The following is a 21,873-nucleotide window of genomic DNA, read 5'->3' on the forward strand; positions in this document are numbered from 1 at the left end:
CATATTTGCCCGGTTCTGTCAACACTGCATTGGCTCCCTATTAAATATCGTATAAATGTTAAAAATTGCTGATTACTTACAAAGCACTAAATGGTTTAGCTCCCCAGTACTTGAGCGAGCTCTTAACGCATTATAGTCCTTCACGTCTATTGCGATCTCAAAATTCCGTCCAGTTGATAATCTACCTAGAATATCAAAATAGACTGCTGGCGGTAGATCCTTTTTCCTATTTAGCACCAAAACTCTGGAACAGTCTTGCTAACATTGTCCGGGAAGCAGACACACTCTGTCAGTTCAAATCTAGACTAAAAACACATCTCTTTGACCTAGCATACACATAAAACATTATAAACTTCTATAATTCAATGTTAGGCTGCATAGATTAGGTCAGCCGCAACCGGGAACACTCCCCATAAATCCTGATGTACTTGTTACATCATAACAAGAATGATGTACGCTAATACCACGCTAATATTAGTCTCTCTGTTTATCCCGAGGTTTACCGCAGTGACACGACGACAACGCAGCCCTGAAGTGTCAACTAGTCTCTCCCCTGTGAAGGCCCCCTTCTCCTTCCCTTTACCTCTGTACAGATAAAACGTTGTGTCAAAATAGTTCCAGTTCACTTGGCTACTCGGAAGCAATAAATAATTCCGTATTATACATTTTTAAGGTCAGACAAGTAATTTGTTGAGGTCAATTTGTAAAGAAAGACTACATGCCTGCGCACATATATTCAAACGTGCATACCTATAGACTAAACATGTAATACGAATGTGCACGCCATCAGCGTTTTCACAGGTTCGCGTTTTTAAAGCTTGCGCAGAGATAATTGTTTTTAATATATATATATATATATATATATATATATATATATTTTTTTTTTTTCTTCAAGGCTTGCACCTTGGAACCTATTTCAAGATTTGCGTTATTGAGCCACCAGGCGCTGTTGTTGTGCGAATGAGCGGGCCGGAGCGCGTTAAGGGTTTTCTGTTAGAACGGTGTCGTGTTTGCAGCCCCTAAGTTAAAAACTAATGATCTTTTCAACGGAAGTGAATCAATCAAAACGGACTTTAGCTGGACAATAACTTTATTCTAGAGCTGCTGTAAAGCCAAAACAATCTCTGTTACTTTAATTTCCTATTATCACTGTAAAGCTGCTTTGAAACAGTCCATATTGTTAAAAGCACTATATAAATGAAGATGACTTGACTTGACTTGACACGGCGCTGCGTTGCGTTGCGCTTCTCATCCGGTGTGCGACCCCCTTTAGAGTTAGGCTCACACATTCCTTATAGCTTTGAGGGGATGATACATTATAGCATGGACTTTGCACAACAGATTCACTACCCCAGTGATCCCCTCCAATCAGGTCCGATGTATTTTAAAACACTGTAGAGTGTTTTTGTGGAGTTTTTGGTGTAGCATGTGAGGGGTTGTCAAAGCAGGTCACTTTCCTGTTGGATGAACCCATACAGACTGGGAAAGGTAGCAACTGTGTTATTAGCCTTTTGCACCATTACCTTGAGAAATATGGACGGGGTGAAATGCACATGCATCTCCATGCAGATAACTGTGCGGAGCAAAATAAGAATTATTGGTTAATTATGTGGTATCTTTTGTGGCGTGTCTCGGCAGGTCGCCATGTGTCAGTCACAATAAGCATCTTTCTTGCTGGTCACACAAAGTTTTGCTTTGGACTCTTTAAAAGAAACTTGAGGAGGAATAAGGATGACTGCTTGGATGATATTGCCCAAGTAGTTCAAAGCTCCAGTGCATCTGGTGTCAATGTACTGTGTCTTTGTGGTAAAGAGGACAGTACTGTTCTTGTACCCATGTATGAATGGAGCACATTCTTGGGTACATATTTCAGAAAATTAGACAGTATTAAAAATGATTATTTCTCGTCACAATAATAAAAAATAAAAAAACCTAAACAGTGACAAAGACTTGGGCAAAAATGACATAACTCTTGACCCAATTGCATTGCCTTGTCAACTCCATCCAAAGGGTCTTGATGCTAAAAGGCAACAGTATCTTTACAATGAAATAAGGGAATTTGAGAGTGAGGACAAACAGGACTTTGAGGATGAAGTCATTCAACCACCTGTGAAATACCGTTGGGGTCAAGGTTATGGAATTGAACTAGGTGTGTGAACTGCAATACATTTACAGTCTTTTGCAGTTGTAATATATGTATATATAGCGTGTATCATTTTTAAAGTGTGATTCGACAATAAAAGTGAATAGCTGTGGTTTAGATAATAGAATAACATAATATTAGACTATTGGAATTTAATATGTATAGATCTTAAATATTTGTATAGACTTGTTTTCTATTGTTAATTGAGTATGTAACTTATAATAAGGCTCTTATACAAACAGAAAATTAGTTAAAAAGTGAAATATATTGAATGTCATAAACAGATATACACTTAATGTTGAAATGTCTTTAAGTTGTTGGAAAGTTTTTTCTTTTTTCAAAGCAGACCAGGAGACGTTGGGATCACGTTCAAACAGAAGAGTTTCTTTATTTGAGCGCGGCTGCGGTTCGTCCAACAAAATCTAAAGTATGTAACTGTACATGGTGTCTTATAGGCATTTTAGGAGGAGGGACTTTTGAAGGTGGAGACAAATTCAAACAAAGCATGTAACAGGTTTAGGTAACACCCTAGTCTGAGAGCACTACCAGTCCAATTGAATCAGCATAGCTATTCAAATGCTGATACTGGCCAGGAACTCCGGTTCCAAGGGCCATCCCAGAGCCATTAAAGACAAAAGGTGAAAGTCTTCCCTACAGCTAATCCAATCAACCTAACGATTCAACGTCTAGGCTGAAAGGTGAGCATCTCAGTGATCTGACTCATTTAAAATACAATAGAGAAAACAGGACTGGCAGGAAAGGAGACTCTTGCTGGAGACTCAATAATCATCTGAAACCAGTCTACTAAACTTTATCAGTTTATATTGGAATCTAAATTAAAACCTCAAATGCTAAAATCAGTATTCTTCACCATGATGTTATGTAAGGAAGCATATCTGAAATAGATTTTTAAATTTGTAACCCTTCAAAGTGTTGTGTGTTATTTGGGGTTAAAGTGACCATTTTGTATCTTTTACAACATGTCCAGTGACTAAATTAAGTATTTTACTACAGAAAAGTGACTTTTACTTGTTATACTTGACTGTTGTGCTTTTAGCCCCTTAAAGGGATTGTTCACTTTGAAATTAATTTTTGGTATGTTTTAGCTTACCTCAAGGGCATCCAAGATGTAGGTGTCTTTTTTTCCGCAGTAGTTTCAATTTTGATATTTTTAGGTCAAACCGTTCTTGTCTGTCAGTCATATAATGCAGATCTATGGTCACTGTCTCAAAGAGCATGCACAGAGTCCAAAGTAAAACAATTCCCCGTCGTCCAAATTAAACAATTCCCCATCGTAAGTACACATTGATGGCCTAAGACACGAAACGAGCGGTTTGTGTGAGAAAACGAACAGTATTTATATCGTTTTTACGTCTTATATATCTATGCACCAGTCTGCGTACACGTCAGATCAGATCACTTCGACATGGCTGTGTATAAGAGGTAAAAACGATATAAATACTGTTCGTTTTCTCACACAAACCGCTCGTTTCGTGTCTTAGGCCATCAATGTGTACTTACGATGGGGAATTGTTTAACCCCCTGAGGTCGGCGGTATCGCCGGCGATACCAGCTCGCTTTTTTTTTTATCAGTGTAAAACAAACTCATAAATACTCTGTTGACTTTGATTTTCCATAGGAGTTTCATACATCAATCGATTCTGTTAAATGTGTATTATTTTTGGGTATACTCACAATAAAAACAAAGTGTTGTGCTTTTTGCCAAATAAAGAACAATAAACACGAAGCGAGTTCTGCCTTCTCTCTGTCAGTGTAGTCCATTCTGAAACGCGTCCGAAAATGAACAATAACTCAGCGAATACTCAGTCAAACAGGCATACAGACACACAGGCATGAAGCTTGAATTCTCTTCTTTTAAATGAAATAATTTATATAAAAAACAAATATTCTCATCTTGTGAAATCTGTATTAAAAGAGAGCGATTCCAGTCGAGCTCATCTCAGCTCATTACGTTACTGCTTTTAGCAAACTATTTTGCTATACTGAGTAAAAATCGACTGAAATATGTTGAAATAAAATGTATTTGTATAAGCAACGTATTAAACTGCAAATTAACATTTATATTCCTTATAATAAAAACGAAAGACCTATGTTACAGACAAATGAAAGACAACATTTCGTTGATTAGTTTTGGATAGATTACACATTTTTACTGTAAAATATCTGCCACCTCAAATAAGCTTTTGTTTGCCAATTTTTGCTAATATGTTAAATATAGTATGTTTTGTCAATGTAGGCTATATTCGAAGTAATGAATCCTTAACTTTGAAATATGTATGATAAAATGTATAGGCCTACTTTAGTTTTTACAAAGAAAGATTACCCTTCAATTGTTGTTGTAATTGTAACCTTTTTAATAAAAAATATATATTTACAAGGTAGATGTAAACAAATTTTAAAAGGTAAATATAAGCCTTTTCTTTAAATAATTTTTCTTGTGTTTTATTATTGACAAATTTGTGGAGAGGATACATATTCCAAAACTGAAAATACAGTATGAGAATTAACTGCACAATTACTAGACATGTTTTCCTTGGATATTATACAATTTGCAAGCACAATTTGTAAAAAAAAAAAAAAATTTACATGCTTCCAACTGTGAACCAATTTGGTAGAATATATATATATATATATATTGCTCTTGCATTCTTTCTTGTGGCTATAGGTGACACACCTGAATGAATGGCTCATTAAGTATGCGGGCCCCATTGTCTCCTCAGGTGTGAACCACTACATATGCATGATGCTGTTGAATTGTTGACGCCCCTTGCGCATATTGCCTTTACAAACAAAAAGTGTTTTACAAGATTTAAATCAATGTATTGTGTTATGTGAATGATAAGGGCAGGATGATTTTCACATCATTTTGAAGAAAAAACTCTAGGCAATGACATCCATTAGTCAAAAGTCTTTTTGTCACATATTTAGTATGTGTTTTGTGGCCTTATTTCAGAAACTTTAGTTTTTTCAATAACCATGCATAAACATTATTCTCTCAAAAATACAAACATGTACATGCATGTTGCTCACATATTATGGTAGCCCTGTTTGTGCTAAATAGAGTGTAATTACACCTTTGCCATTAATATGTTTATAAGCAACTGAAAAAAGCACAAATGTCAGGGCATGTCAGAACATCTCAAGGACCCCAAAAACACCTCAGACCCCAGAGGGTTAATTTGGACGACGGGAATTGTTTTAATTTGGACTCTGTGCATGCTCTTTGAGACCGTGACCATAGACCTGCATTATATGACTGACAGACAAGAACGGTTTGACCTAAAAATATCAAAATTGAAACTACTGCGGAAAAAAAGACACCTACATCTTGGATGCCCTTGAGGTAACCTAAAACATACCAAAAATTAATTTCAAAGTGAACTATCCCTTTAACTGTCACCCCCCTTTTTGAGAATAGAAGACTGAAAATGCACTATCCAAAATTAAATGGTTGTAATTCAAGAATGCTTTGGAATATAGGCCTAAATTTGGTATTGTTTTAACGAACACACTCAGCAGATTATAGCTGAAGTTAAAGCACTTCAAAAAATGAAAGTATGAAAAAGTGTGTCACCCACATTCCATTGAATTTTGTTTTGATGCATTCTCCTGTAACAAATTAATACATTTCCATCCAAATATCACTTCTATCTCAAAATATGTAAACCTTGAGAGTCCTTTCTGATGATTATGTTTTGTCAAGATTAGAAAAGGCTTTGATCATAAATTAGTTAAAATATTTTTTTTGTAATATGAACACTGACACCGCCCAATAGGGGAGGAGACTGCTAAAATAATTTAGAGTACCGTTTCCACACAATGTCCAAAACTGTTTACACAGGATGAATTTTGAGTTCATAAGCTTTCGAATGATACCTAATTTATGATGATTACTAAAATATGTGATATGAAAAAAGGCAATAAAAAAGAGCGCCAAGCATCCTGCTAGCAGGAGGGTGACAGTTAATTAAACCTGTTTATCTCAAAATTACTTTACTGATGATGATTAATAAAATATGTGATATGAAAAAAAAGGCAATAAAAAAACCTGTGGCAGGTTAATTAAACCTGTTTTTCTCAGAATTACGTTACTGAAAATCATAGCGATCAGCCGACTTCAGATAACCATACGATGTTAACGACAAACGATGATAGAAATAAAAACAGAATTGGAAAGGGCTTAAAACCAGCTTTCATATGTTAGCAAAACCTGTAATAGGTAAAATTTCACCATGTGATGGGTTTTCCCAGATCACATCACATATTGTAATGATGTATTGTAATGATTTATCAATATTTTTTTCCACTTTTTTGTCTTTTTCACTTGTTTTGTTTTAGTGGATGTCATTCTCAAACAATTTTAATCCTTCCTGTCTGTTGAGAGCAGAAGTGAGGAGTTCCTCTCCTTCCCACCAATGCAAAAGTTGCTTGACATCTTCTTGAGCAGTTTCCTTAGTAACTACCAAGAGCTATTTGCTTTTTGCCAGAAGCTTCTGACTTTGTCTCATGGACAGGCCACAATATAAAGAGGCTTTTCTGTTAATAAAGAAATTGAAACCTGCGATATGGAAGGGGAGACTTTAGGAGCACAGAGGCTGGTATGTGACTATATCACTCGACATGAGGGTCTTACCAAAGTTCCCCAAAAAAAGCACTCTTGAGTTTGCTGGCGTCAGCCACTGTACTGTCTCTACCTTGAGACAAAACTCCTTTTTGTCTTTGACCCAAATGCAAAAATCTGAGTCTGAGGACGTGAACAGCTCTCCGTGTAGAACATCACAGGTTGCCATCTCCTATGACATGACATGAACGCAGCATGAGCTTGTTGTTTTTGGTTCAGGAGGAATTCTGATTTGGCTGATGGACGCACTTTGCTTCTTCCCAGTCTGCATGAGATTTCACAGTGGTAGGTCACACAAGTTTGCAAGGTGATTCAATAAGGGCCATATTTCGTGTAACAGATTATTTGACACAATATACTTGTATAATTGTGACTTTAAGTCCCTCTTTGATGTACACATGTGTTTTGTTGATTATTTCTCATTCTTTAAGTGGTTTTCTTAACACTAATCTTTTCTTTCTCAGCATTGTGCACTGCTGTCACTTATTGCTGCACGAGTGCTTAAATACAGTGTTGCTCAGGTACATGATTTATTGTTATACCTTCTTAAAATGTGCTTCTGTAAAAGTATATTGTGCCCCAGTCTGCATGAGATTTTTACCACACCACAACACAACACAACACAACACAACACAACACAACACAACACAACACAACACAACACAACACAACACAACACAACACAACACAGATAACCTCCACTACACAAGCCCACCTCTTCAAACAGACCAGGGCATGGTTCAGTGTACCGCAGCCGGGCACGGTATGAAGCAATCACACTAGTCACACGAACCAGACTTTGGGGGTTAAACGTGCTCAGGAACTATTTAGATCAACTAGTGTGAGTGCACCCTAAGTCGAGTCGCAAGTCTTCCTTGATTATGTTTAGTTGAGTCACAAGTCAACAAATTTGGTCAAGTCCAAGTCATGCGACTCGGGTCTATAGCCCTGCAACAAGGCAATAGCAGCATTAGCGAACGTTTTTTGGGTTGAGACCAGAGCCGGCTCTCCCTATAAGCGAACTAAGCGGCTGCTTAGGGCCCCGCCGCCACTAGGGGGCCCCCTAACTACAGATGGTACTCGCCGGTGTCGCCGCATTTTAACAGTCAACCAACCGTTTAAAATCGTTGTCTTCCCTGGACTTGGAAATTTGACCGCAAAAATTAAACGAGTCTATCCAACGGGTGCAGAAAAAAGGAGAAAAAAAAATCACATTATAGTAGAGCTACTACTCTAACGAAATCCAAATTTTAAGCAGTTTTTACTGTAGAATTCTTTTTGTATTAATTTTTGAACTTGGCACATTACACAATGCACAAAGAGCGGCCTATTGCGTTTTCTGTACTGTATTCGCGGCGCTGTTTCTTGGCAACCAGAGGGTGCGTTAAAGTGGACATTATCCCATTAACCCTCTGAGGTCTGAGGGGTTTTTGGGGTCCTTGAGATGTTCTGACATGCCCTGACATTTGTGCTTTTTTCAGTTGCTTATAAACATATTAATGGCAAAGGTGTAATTACACTCTATTTAGCACAAACAGGGCTACCATAATATGTGAGCAACATGCATGTACATGTTTGTATTTTTGAGAGAATAATGTTTATGCATGGTTATTGAAAAAACTAAAAACTAAAGTTTCTGAAATAAGGCCACAAAACACATACTAAATACGTGTCAATAAGACTTTTGACTAATTGATGTCTTTGCCTAGAATTTTTTCTTCAAAATGATGTGAAAATCATCCTGCCCTTATCATTCACATAACACAATACATTGATTTAAATCTTGTAAAACACTTTTTGTTTGTAAAGGCAATATGCGCAAGGGGCGTCAACCATTCAACAGCATCATGCATATGTAGTGGTTCACACCTCAGGAGACAATGGGGCCCGCATACCTAATGAGCCATTCATTCAGGTGTGTCACCTATAGCCACAAGAAAGAATGCAAGAGCAATATATATACAGTATATATATATATATATATATATATATATTCTACCAAATTGGTTCACAGTTGGAAGCATGTCAATTTTTTTTTTTTTCACAAATTTTGCTTGCAAATTGTATAATATCCAAGGAAAACATGTCTATTAATTGTGCAGTTAATTCTCATACTGTATTTTCAGTTTTGGAATATGTATCCTCTCCCCAAATTTGTCAATAATAAAACACAATAAAAATTATTTAAAGAAAATGCTTATATTTACCTTTTAAAATTTGTTTACATCTACCTTGTAAATATATTTTTTTTTTATTAAAAAGGTTACAATTACAACAACAATTGAAGTGTAATCTTTCTTTGTAAAAACTAAAGTATACATTTTATCATACATATTTCAAACTTCGAATATAGCCTACATTGACAAAACATACTATATTTAACATATTAGCAAAAATTGGCAAACAAAAGCTTATTTGAGGTGGCAGATATTTTACAGTAAAAATGTGTAATCTATCCAAAACTAATCAACGAAATGTTGTCTTTCATATGTCTGTAACATAGGTCTTTCGTTTTTATTATAAGGAATATAAATGTTAATTTGCAGTTTAATACGTTGCTTATACAAATACATTTTATTTCAACATTTCAATCGATTTTACTCAGTATAGCTAAATAGTTTGCTAAAAGCAGATCATTTATTCACACACAGAAACGCAATTCAAATTTAAACCGTCTTTTTGCGAGTTGTGGTAAACAGCGCATCTCTGCGTTCATTCATTCACACAGAAACGCGATTTACTTGAGAATGAAAAAAAAAAAACTTACTACATTATTCCATCCGTTGCTCCTCGAAATACCAGCACTTCTGAGGTAAGTTTTCCATTATTATTATTCCTCACAGCGCTGCGAGACAGTGTAGACAACTACACTTATCTGAATAAACTTGATGTGTTTTCTCGAGCTGATATGGGGGCGTTCACAGTTTGTATGGGATCGTCTCAGTCATTTGCGTTTGAATAGCGCGCGCTCTCCGTGGGCGGGGCCGATTATAACGTAATGAGATGAGATGAGCTCGACTGGAATCGCTCTCTTTTAATACAGATTTCACAAGATTAGAATATTTGTTTTTTATATAAATTACTTCATTTAAAAGAAGAAAATTCAAGCTTCATGCCTGTGTGTCTGTATGCCTGTTTGACTGAGTATTCGCTCGGTTATTGTTCATTTTCGGACGCGTTTCAGAATGGACTTCACTGGCAGAGAGAAGGCAGAACTCGCTTCGTGTTTATTTTTCTTTATTTGGCAAAAAGCACAACACTTTGTTTTTATTGTGAGTATACACAAAAATAATACACATTTAACAGAATCGATTGATGTATGAAACTCCTATGGAAAATCAAAGTCAACAGAGTATTTATGAGTTTCTTTTACATTGACAAAAAAAAAGCGAGCTGGTATCGCCGGCGATACCGTAGACCTCAGGGGGTTAAAGTAGAGGTAGCCTACTCAAACGAAATCCACATTTTAAGCAGTTTTTACTGTAGAATTATTTTTGTATGAACTACATGTAACGTGCAACAATGACTGTAAAATGTAAAAAGTGTTACCTAGAGCTTTTATTAGATTTATGTATATATTTTATTACTAAACATTTTATATACACATTTGGCTAATGATTGTTCGCTGAAGTAGTGTTTTTGTAGTTGGAATATATAAAAAATAAATACCAACTCAAACTAAAATCTTTTGCAGAATTTTTTATCTCTTTGATAGATCAATATAGAAGAATATGTTTAAATCACTTTAGAAGGAAGCAAAGAAATTACTGGTCCAACTTCTCCCTCTTTTTAAAGTATGGAACAGGGAAAAGAAGTTCAAAGATAGAGACTCCAGCATCACCTGTAGTAGGCCTATGCAACAACTTTATTGAAGATTTTTAATACTAAAGGTTTTAAGCTGTCTAGTGGACAAAAAACAGTTAGTGCTGTTTTAAAATTTACAAAGCATTCAGACAGTAATAAAGTAGATGTAGAAATTTGGCAAATCTGTAATCTTTACTTTTACTGTTTCAGTGAGTGTACTTTAATAAGCAGTAAAATAATTGTGGGCAATCATGTTAAAAGAGGTACAGATGAAATGTGTAAGGGTTAGATTGTATACAGTTGCTGGTTTGCGGTGGCAATACTCCATTATTCACTGCAAGGCAGGGCCCCAAAATTATCCTGCTTAGGGCCCCCAGATTTACAGAGCCGGCCCTGGTTGAGACACAACAAATTACTGAGCTTCAGAGGCAGACAATAAAGTTTCACCTTTCTATACTTTATTTTTTCAAAAATCCTATATAGTGCACAATTAATTTGAAACATTATATTGTTAATAAAAACAATGTTAACAGTACACATTCAATATATATATATATATATATATATATATATATATATATATATATATATATATATATATATATTTGTCATTTAAATCTGCAGGGTGAAACCACAAAGTCAACAGGAGCCCTGTCATCTCCTCCAGTCAAGAAGTCAGCCATTGCTAAACTCTATGATGGGCTCTTCAAGATTGAAGTGGGAAACAAGCTTCAATCAAAGGAAGAAGTTACCTCATACATGGCAGCAGACTACATTTCACTGGATTCCAAGCCACCTGCATGGTGGAGAACCAATGAGCCTAAATATTCTTATGTTCATGTGCTAGCAAAGCGCTACCTGGCTGTATCTGCTACCTCTGTTTCTAGCAAGGATGTTCTCCACAGCAGGAGACATAGACATAATAAATACATAGTAATAAATACCCTATTGGGCGCTGGATCGTACGTCAACACTTATTGCGGAGGGCAACTTTCCCATACCTCTCATAACGGGAATTAAGAAAAATGCCTGCTTCGTGTGCAGTACAAATCGCCACACAATTGAAAACAGGTCTCGGGGAATTACCTTTCACAAGCAAGACTGAACATTTGTTTCTGGTTGTATTTGGTCATGATATAATTAGTAATAGTAACGTTAGTTGGCCACCGGAGTCAGTCAGACTTAAATAGCTAGCGATGTTGCTAGTTAACTTAGCTGTGAAAGTTGAAACATGAGTTGACATGATTTATATTATAGTTTTAGCTTACATTATATTTTATTTTATATTATAAATAACATTTCCTGAAATCGAAATATTCATCTATATTTTCTTAAAACCGACTTTTATGACAAGTAACGTTACTCGTTTCGGCTAGGCAAGTTACTAGTCACTATTTCGTTTACTATTAATATTTTCAGAGGAGAAAAGCCACGAAATTTAAAAATACTACTGTTATCGTGTCACGAAATGGAGTTGTAAGAGTTTTTCAGTTGACAATGTAGTTGTTTAAAGCTCAAATCTGTGGTTTATTTATAAAGATAGCGCCTATTTAAATATTTGATCTGACGTGTTCGGAGTTGTGAGATCCAGGCGATCACCGGGCGCTCAGCGCTCATGTACCCCGCCTGGAACAACCCTACCTCGGCTAGTGCTGCTGACGTTTGCTGCTGGCTCTGGTGTCTCTAGTCTAGTGGTTAAACATGAGATATAATTCGTCTTGTGTATATCTAACGTGCGATCTTTGGTCTCATTAATCTATAATTTGTTCCCTGGCAAATCGTTTTGGCTGAGGGCAAAGTGAAGTTTCATAACTTTATATATTTAGGCTATTTAACTTTAACATTGTAGCCTGCTCCCTGCTGTATGTTTGACTGAATTGTTTACTTTATTTCTTGACTTGTATAGCTTCTTATACCTTTTAGGCTAAATACTGTTATAATGGCTATTATTGAGCAATGAATACTGTTATAATGGCTATTATTGAGCAATGAAACTGAAATTTAACAAAAAGAGACAGAGTTGTGTCATTTTATTTTATATAACGTTAGCCTATGTAAGAATATTTTAAAATATATAAATTATTTTATATAAACATTCTCTTCACTGTGTGTAGGCCTACATAAAATAAAATTACACAAATCTCTTTTTGTTAAATGTCAGTTTAATGATCAATATTATGTTTCATACTTTTTTCAGATTGTCTATATTATTCTGCAATTGATATTACATTGTATTTGCTGTTCATATTATTATTGTTATTATAATATTATACCACTTGCGATTATCAGTCTATTATAGTTATGCTGTTAAATTATTGTACTATTCATAGTCACTATTTAACTTTTAATTTCACTGTAATTGATATTTCATATTCTATTGCTATTATTATAGTATTATACATAAACTGTATGCTATTATCAATATATTATTATATTATTGTACTTATATTATATAATTATACTATTCATTACTATTTTATTTGCTGTATACTGTTAGTTTATTTTATTGACTAAACTATTTACTATTACTTCTCACTTTATCTTATATTTACTATTTGCATTGAACTGTAGTTGTACCATATCATATGCATTACCATAAAGGATCCATCAGTTATTGCTAAAATCGGGTCAATGACAGAAAATACTTTTTCCACAATAAGAAAACTTTATTTCATTTAATGTGAAAATTAAATTATGTCTCAGTATGGGGGTCTGAAAAAAAAAGCCAAATACATGACAAGCCTGAACTTTGACAATTCCTTATTAATTTTTTTTTATATAAGTCCAACTATCGAGATTTTAAATAATTAGAGATGGAACTTTTGTACACCACATACAAACCACTGAAATCGGTTGATAAATGTAATTTTTTTTTTTTTTTTTTTTTCAGAAAAAACGCAGCTCACCCGTTTACTTGCATTTGTTTACAGCGCAGCAAAATGCCCTCAGCAAAATGGTGGATGCATTGACGTATCGCAGCAACGTTCCAAAGCGGTCTATGTATTTATTATGTCAGACATTGTTAGTGCCAGAAGATCTGCCCTGCAAATTCAGATTTTTACTTTTTTCTTTTTTTGTTACAATTTTTGTTGCACAAAACTAATGTGAAGCTGAAAGCTGCTAATATTGATCAGGGGTGGCTCATCAGGGGAGGCACAGCCTACCTAAGATTTTTAAAATGGGAGAAGATTCTTTGTAATTTCACCACTCTAACACCATAACATGTTAATTAACCGAAAGCACTGTTTTTCTTTCGCGGACGTGCCAAATCTGCTGATGTAATTACAGCTGCTAATGGATAGAGAAGGGGAGGCTCTTGTGCCTCAGTTGGTTAAAAAAATAGCCAATCACCATCGAGTGTTTCACTTTCAGCGCTTAGGAGTGTTGAGACAAGTTACATAGCAGGCGAGGCTAGCCTCCCTTGGCATATCAACCAATCATCGAAGAGACGTAAATTACGTGATGTTAGTTTGAACTGCTACCACTGCGCTGAGAAATAATATATATCAACAAGAATACTCAATGCCTAAGCTGGATATACAGTCTACAGCAGTCAGCTTCACTAAATGGCCCAAAGCAGTCTTTTAACACGGACATTTAATGGAGCTTTTTCACTGCATGGTACGGCTCACTATGGATGTTTGCTTCAAGTGATAGGCTAGGTGAGTGAAATTATATTTGTATTATATTGCTGTATGAGTGTAATTTTCTGTCTAAAAGTGACCAAAAAGCCATTTAAAGTAGTTAGGCAAATAATAATAATAATCATCATCATCGTCATCATCAAACACGGCAGGGGATCCCCAGACATTACAATTTAATGTGCCTCCTCTATTTTAAAACCCAGGAACCGCCACTGATATTGATAGAAGTACAGTGTAGTTCAAGCACAGTTAATTGTCTAAATGCTGCACCTTAATAGATATTTTATTATATGTTTATTTATTGGGAATAATTTTTATTTAGATATTATGTAAATTGTACTGTTTTATTACTGGTTGCAACAGTGTTGACATATGTTTAATTATTTAAAGACAGAACTATAGTTCCCTTTTGAATCATTTACTCGTATTGCGTCTTTGCTAGACGCTATTGGGGAAACTCCTTTTCTCTGAATTTTGAAGCCTTTAATTCAAAAACGCAGTGCCACTGCACAGCCATAACAGTGCAGCAATCTGAGCGTCTATTGGCTGGTCAGTGGGAACTGCATGAACATAATGGCAAAGCAGCATGTTTGCGCGAGCCAATCGCAGCGCATCTCGCCAAGAGACAGTTTCACCATAGGAATCAGATTTATTCTCCATCAACAACGAACTGAATTAATTCAATGAGCCCCTTTGAAGAAGCCAGGCAGCGGAACGAGTGCTCTCCTGCAATCAAGCAGACCAGCAACCAGCAGACGTTGATCGGCGTTGATGTGGAGGTGTACAAAATTGTACACCTCCACAAGGCTGGAAAGGGCTACGGGGAAATTGCCAAGCAGCTTGGTGAAAAAAGGTCCACTGTTGGAGCAATCATTAGAAAATGGAAGAAGCTAAACATGACTGTCAATCTCCCTCGGACTGGGGCTCCATGCAAGATCTCACCTCGTGGGGTCTCAATGATCCTAAGAAAGGTGAGAAATCAGCCCAGAAGTACACGGGAGGAGCTGGTCAATGACCTGAAAAGAGCTGGGACCACCGTTTCCAAGGTTACTGTTGGTAATACACTAAGACATCATGGTTTGAAATCATGCATGGCACGGAAGGTTCCCCTGCTTAAACCAGCACATGTCAAGGCCCGTCTTAAGTTTGCCAATGACCATTTGGACGATCCAGAGGAGTCATGGGAGAAAGTCATGTGGTCAGATGAGACCAAAATATAACTTTTTGGTCATAATTCCACTAACCGTGTTTGGAGGAAGAAGAATGATGAGTACCATCCCAAGAACACCATCCCTACTGTGAAGCATGAGGGTGGTAGCATCATGCTTTGGGGGTGTTTTTCTGCACATGGGACAGGGCGACTGCACTGTATTAAGGAGAGGATGACCGGGGCCATGTATTGCGAGATTTTGGGGAACAACCTCCTTCCCTCAGTTAGAGCATTGAAGATGGGTCGAGGCTGGGTCTTCCAACATGACAATGACCCGAAGCACACAGCCAGGATAACCAAGGAGTGGCTCTGTAAGAAGCATATCAAGGTTCTGGCGTGGCCTAGCCAGTCTCCAGACCTAAACCCAATAGAGAATCTTTGGAGGGAGCTCAAACTCCGTGTTTCTCAGCGACAGCCCAGAAACCTGACTGATCTAGAGAAGATCTGTGTGGAGGAGTGGGCCAAAATCCCTCCTGCACACTGCAAACCTGGTGAAAAACTACAGGAAACGTTTGACGTCTGTAATTGCAAACAAATGCTACTGTACCAAATATTAACATTGATTTTCTCAGGTGTTCAAATACTTATTTGCAGCTGTATCATACAAATAAATAGTTAAAAAATCATACATTGTGATTTCTGGATTTTATTTTTTTAGATTATGTCTCTCACAGTGGACATGCACCTACGATGACAATTTCAGACCCCTCCATGATTTCTAAGTGGGAGAATTTGCAAAATAGCAGGGTGTTCAAATACTTATTTTCCTCACTGTATATGTATAATTACAAATATATATAAATGTATACATCTTCCTTTATAATTCCAATCAGTTCTCATTCAATAACTAGATCACTTGTGGCAGAAAAATTTTTTTGATCAGATGAGTGTCTGATATGGACCACATACACTCACCGGGTGTAGGGTTGCAAGATACGGGACAATCTAAATATTTTGTACTGTATCACACAGTGTATGTCATTTCAGTGTCTGCAGTTAAGAATGTGTATAAAAGGTTCTCAGACATAAACATTTGTTTTGCTTAACCTATTTATGTATAATTTAATTTTGACTGGATGATGACAGGTGTCGGTGATCATTCTCAAGTGTCCTGATCAGCTCTGCTGCTGTTGTAGGCCTATCAGTCAGTGGTTAGATGAGTGTAGCAGTCAATAAACGGGACAAGGGAGGTCACATACGGGACAAATCAATTAGGCCCAACATACGGGACGTCCCGGCTAATACGGGACAGTTGGCAACCCCACCTTGCTATTATGGCATCATGCAGCTGTTGCAGATTTGTCAGCTGCACATCCATCATTAAAATCTCCCATTCCACCACATCCCAAAGCTGCTCTATTTGTTTGAGATATGGTGACTGTGGAGGCCATTTGAGTACAGTGAACAAATTTTCACGTTCAAGAAACCAGTTTAAAAGTATTTGAGCTTTGGAACATGATGCGTTATCCTGCTGGAAGTAGCCATCAGAAGATGGGTACACTATGGTCATAAAGGGATCGACACGGTCAGCAACAATACTCAGGTAGGCTGTGGCGATTAAACGATGCTTTATTAGTACTAAGGTGCCCAAAGTATGCCAAGAAAATATCCCCCATACCATCACACCACCACCAGCACCCTGAACCATTGATACAAAATGGATCCTTGCTTTCATGTTGTTAAATGCCAAATTCTGACTCTCTCATCGGAAAGTCACAGTAGAAATGAGACTCGTTAGACCAGAATTTTTTTTTCCAATCTTCTATTGTCCAATTTTGGTGAGTCCAAATTGTAGCCTAAGATTGATGATCTTAGTTGATAGGAGAGCTACTCTGTGTGATCTTTTGCTGCCGTTGCCCATCTGTTTCAAGGTTCGAAGTGTTGTATGTTCAGAGATACTATTCTGCAGACGAGTGGTTAGAGTTACAGTTGCCTTTCTATCAGCTCCAACCAGTCTTGCTATTCTCTTGACATCAACTAGGCATTTTAGCCCACAGATCTGCCGCTAACTGGATATTTTCTCTTTTTCTGAGCACTCTCTGTAAATTCTAGAGATAGTTGTACATGAAAATCCCAGTAGATCAGCAGTTTCTGAAATACTCAGACCAGCCGGTCTAGGACCTACAACCATACCACGTTCAAAGTCACTTAAATCAGCTTTCTTTCTCATTCTGATGCTTAGTTTGAACTTCAACTTGACCATGTATACATGCCTAAATGCACTGAGTTGCTGCCATGTGATTGGAGGATTAGAGATTTGTGTTAACAAGTAGTAACAGATGAATTTAATATATTGGCCAGTGAGTGTATAAAGGTCACGTGAACAGTCTCACGACAAATAAACATTGAGAAGAAAATCTGATTTGGCCCATTCATCTACGGCTTGAATGTAGCCTCAATTTCACACAGATACGCATTTTCTGGTGCCATTTTAAATTACTAAACCATTTGAAACTCTTTCCACACAAAGAACACGAATAGTGTCTCAAATCTGTGTGACTTTTCAGGTGTATCTGTAAGTGTAATGGCAAAATAAAATTTTTATTACACTGATCACAATTCAATGTCTTTCCTCCAGAGGGAATTTGGAAATGACGTCTCATGTCTCTTTGATTTGTGAAACTTTTCTCACGCTGAAGACATGTGAAAGGCCTCTTTCCATTGTGAAGTCTCGTGTGAGCTTTAAGCTTTCCTTTATTTGTAAAACTCTTTCCACAGTGATTGCACATGAAAGGCTTCTCTCCATTGTGAGTTATTACATGATTCTTAAGGCGATTCATGTCTCCGAATCTACTTCCGCACTGATAATATTTAAAATAGTTCTCTCTTGAGTGAATCCTCATGTGCTTATTAAGGTTTTGTCTTCCTACGAAACTTTTCCCACACTGATCACATGTGAACGGCTTCTCTCCAGTGTGACCTCTCATGTGGTCCTCAAGGGTCTCTTTACGTGTGAAACTCTTTCCACACCTACAACATTTGAATGGCTTTTCTCCAGTGTGAATGTGCATGTGATACCTAAGGCCTAGTTCCCGTGTGAAGCTCTTCCCGCAGAGTCTGCAAGTATAAGGCTTCTCTCCGGTGTGAATTCTCATGTGCTTTTTAAGGTTTCCTTTTTGAGTGAAACTCTTTCCACACTGTTGGCAGGTGAATGAGATCTCTCTAGTGTGGATTTTCGTGTGAACTTTAAGGTTTCCCTTTTCACTGAAACTCTTTCCACACTGTTGGCAGTTGAAAAGGTTGTCTCCAGTGTGAATTCTCAAGTGGTTTGTAAAGTTTCCTTTTTGAGTGAAACTCTTTCCACATCGTTGACAGGTGTAAGGCTTCTCTCCTGTGTGAATTCTCATGTGAACATTAAGGTTTCCTTTTTCATTGAAACTCTTTTTACAATGTTTGCAGGTGAAAGGTTTCTCCCCAGTGTGAATTCTCATGTGGACTCTAAGGTTTCCACGTTGATCAAAACTCTTTCCGCACTGTTGGCAGGTGAAATTCTTTTTAATTCCTGTCTTTTTAGTTCTTTTCCGTGAGGTATTTTCAAACTGTGCAGATTTTTTTCCAGTCATGAAATCATGACGTTTCTCATAATTATCTTTCTCTTCCATTTCCTTGGAACTCTCCTCTTTCAGCGCCATCAGGTCTAAAATGAAAAAAGACAAATACAAGTTGACACCAGTTTAATGGCACAAAACAAAAGACATCAAAATATTTAGCATCAAAACCAACAACATTTAGGCTATATACTCCATCTTATCCCGGGTTTTCGTTGGTCAGAATGGTCTTCGGTGGTGAAGGACAAACACGGTCATTACACACAGCACAAAATAACCTGCCCATGTAAACTGCACGCCCAGTACTGACAATAAATGCATAGTTACAGTTTGTAAAATGACCTAATCCTATTTATACAGAAAATAAAAAATATTCATTGTCAGTACAGATCATAAAACAAAGTGCTTAGAACTATTTTGTATTTAAATTTTTTTTATATTTATGTGTAAAAAGTCAGTGAGTGAATGATTTCTAAGTTAGGAATAGAATTAACAACAAAGTAACATTACATAGAAAATAGGGATGCACCGAAATTTCAGCTACCGAAAATGATAGGTTTGATCGAATTGATCGAATTATTAATCTTTTGGCCGAAAGAGAAAAAAGGCAGAAAATATGCCACCCCGCCCCCTCTTTGTTCAGCGATTAGGTTTCACTCTGACTCAGCATGTTTTGTGACTTTGCGAGCAGCTCCGCTTCCGAAAGATTCACAACTTCGAAGCGTGTTTTGTGTGTGCGCTGTGCTCTACGCTCCGTGTTCATAGTGCGTTCTGCTCAATGCTCCGCTGCAACCTCCGTGTGTGTGTTAAGCGCTCTGCTCAGTCACTCACAGCCAAAACGCATGTACCATTCGCGCTCACTCAATGGAAAGGCAAAGTCCGAAAAAATAAAAAACATGCTGACATGAAATTTATCTGGACTTGTTTCTGTTTGCAATAGCCCTACTGTGCTGTAACATGGTGTGAATAGCCATGCTGGGCAACGCTGTTCAAGTGACGCCACCCTCTTGTTCACTGATCCTCTCCCTGCTATCTGCTCACATCCTCTGATAATAATAGATTTTTGGACTACTTTATTTTGATAATAGGTCAAAAAATAAATCTGTTAAATCTAATTCTGCAGCATAGAACTGAATAAAGAATAATATATTGATATACCCTACTGATATTATTATAATGATATTTAATATTTTAATATAGGCCTAGTTTCTGTCCAATTTTTGAGTTACTTGAAATAAAAGTGTGGTTATTTTATTTTATTGGCTTGATTTTGTTTTTATTCAGAGTCATTAAATGATTGAATTTAATTACAAAGTTTAATAAGAATACATTTAAAATAAGAAATTAATTTTTGGTTTCAGTTTTCAGCCAAGTACATCCAGAATTTTCATTTTGGTGCATCCCTAATAGAAAAAGCTGCAAAGTTCTGCTCATATGTTCTTAAATGATGATTGACAAGACTGTCAAGAATGATTAGACTCCTCCGAAACCTATATCTGGAGTAACCTATATCATTAACCCCTTATATATTCAAAACAATAATATCTTTACAACAATAAAAACAATAAGTAATATTGACAAACTATATATCATTTGAAAGCTTATAATCTCAAGTTTTAAAATGACTTTTTAAAAACAAATTACAGAGGAGCAGTAATTTATCAATTTGCAACAAGAATATTTCATACTCATTAGGCGTGTTCAGGCCTTTATTTTGAAATAGCGATGAACATGAAAAATAATGAAAGATTGGTAGAATCCTCAGTTTGTTTTCATGCCAAGAGTTAAAAATATAACACCAATTAAATTTTATGAGAAAAAAAGGTCTAAAAATTTTTTAAATATAAAGAAAAAAATTATGGATTTTTGATGTGGGACTGAGCTATAACGTACTTAAAGCAGGGCTCAGTAGTTTCGGGATTTCTTCGCTGTATTCTCGCTTTTTGCTCGCAGGTTTCTCTCTAGAGCTCCCCCCACAGCTTCGGAATAGATATTTGACAACACTGTTGTAAAAACTCGTTGGCGATTCTCAGACACCAGAGGTTAGTAGATCAACGACATCAAAGCAGATGGGACATTCTTTAAAACGTCTTCTTCATTCGGGTTCGAACAGCGTGAGGGAGCGCAATAATGACAGCATTTTAGCAGATTTCTTTTGGCCGTAAAGCAATTGTTTACATCGCGAGACCTGATATCACGCGATACTTCCTGACGCGGCGGCCGGCGGCCCGCCGGCTCAAAGTGCGGATTTTCCGCTCACGGGCACCAGGGGGGTGCGAAACGACCACCATTCAACCCGAAATAAGTAATATAACCATTTCAATGACTCAGTTAAGGTAAAAAAGTTACTTAGAGCACCTTTAAGTGTTTTTTTACGCGTTTATTCGAGTTTAACCTAACTTCTACTATAATCTGCCAAATGTCTTTAAAACAAGACCAACCATATGTCTATATTCCAAAGCATTCTTGAATTATAACCATTTAAGTTTGGATAGTGATTTTCATGTCGATGCGGGGAAAAAAGGGGGATGACAGTTAAGGGGTTAAAGTCCCCCTGTAGTCAGTAATTTTATCCCTTAAAACTCAGCTTTGATCATCAAAATTACATATTTAAACCTTTTTTTTTCCTTTAAAAGTTTAGAGACATTCATTTTAAGGCATGAAGTTTTCTTTCAGAGCATGATTACAACTACACCCTTGCTTCATTTGGTATACGCAGACCCATTAATATGTAAATTAGCCCCCCCTCACACCCGCTCAGAATACCTGATCCTCTCGCTCAACTTTACTGTAGTAAACGCTGCACAATGGCAAGTGGAAATACTGGTGTAACGACTGAGTCAATCAGACACAAAACTATTTAGGACTTTTTAGAAATTCAT

The 21,873-nt window shown here is 36.7% G+C and overlaps 1 protein-coding gene across 1 annotated transcript in view; it reads right to left on the minus strand.

Annotated features, from left to right (window-relative positions):
• Nucleotides 1-16,996: 16,996 nt before the first annotated feature.
• Nucleotides 16,997-21,873, minus strand: part of LOC309497652 (uncharacterized protein) — a 48,035-nt gene continuing 43,158 nt past the window's right edge. The window contains exon 3 of the mRNA XM_082167948.1: nt 16,997-19,080. Within this exon, the coding sequence (XP_082024074.1) occupies nt 17,816-19,080 (1,265 nt within the window). The 3' untranslated portion in view covers nt 16,997-17,815. The remainder of the gene's footprint in view (nt 19,081-21,873) is intronic.

The sequence above is a fragment of the Leuciscus leuciscus genome (genome assembly GCF_965113295.1).
Source record: "Leuciscus leuciscus genome assembly, chromosome: 4".
NCBI classification, from domain to species: Eukaryota; Metazoa; Chordata; class Actinopteri; order Cypriniformes; family Leuciscidae; genus Leuciscus; species Leuciscus leuciscus.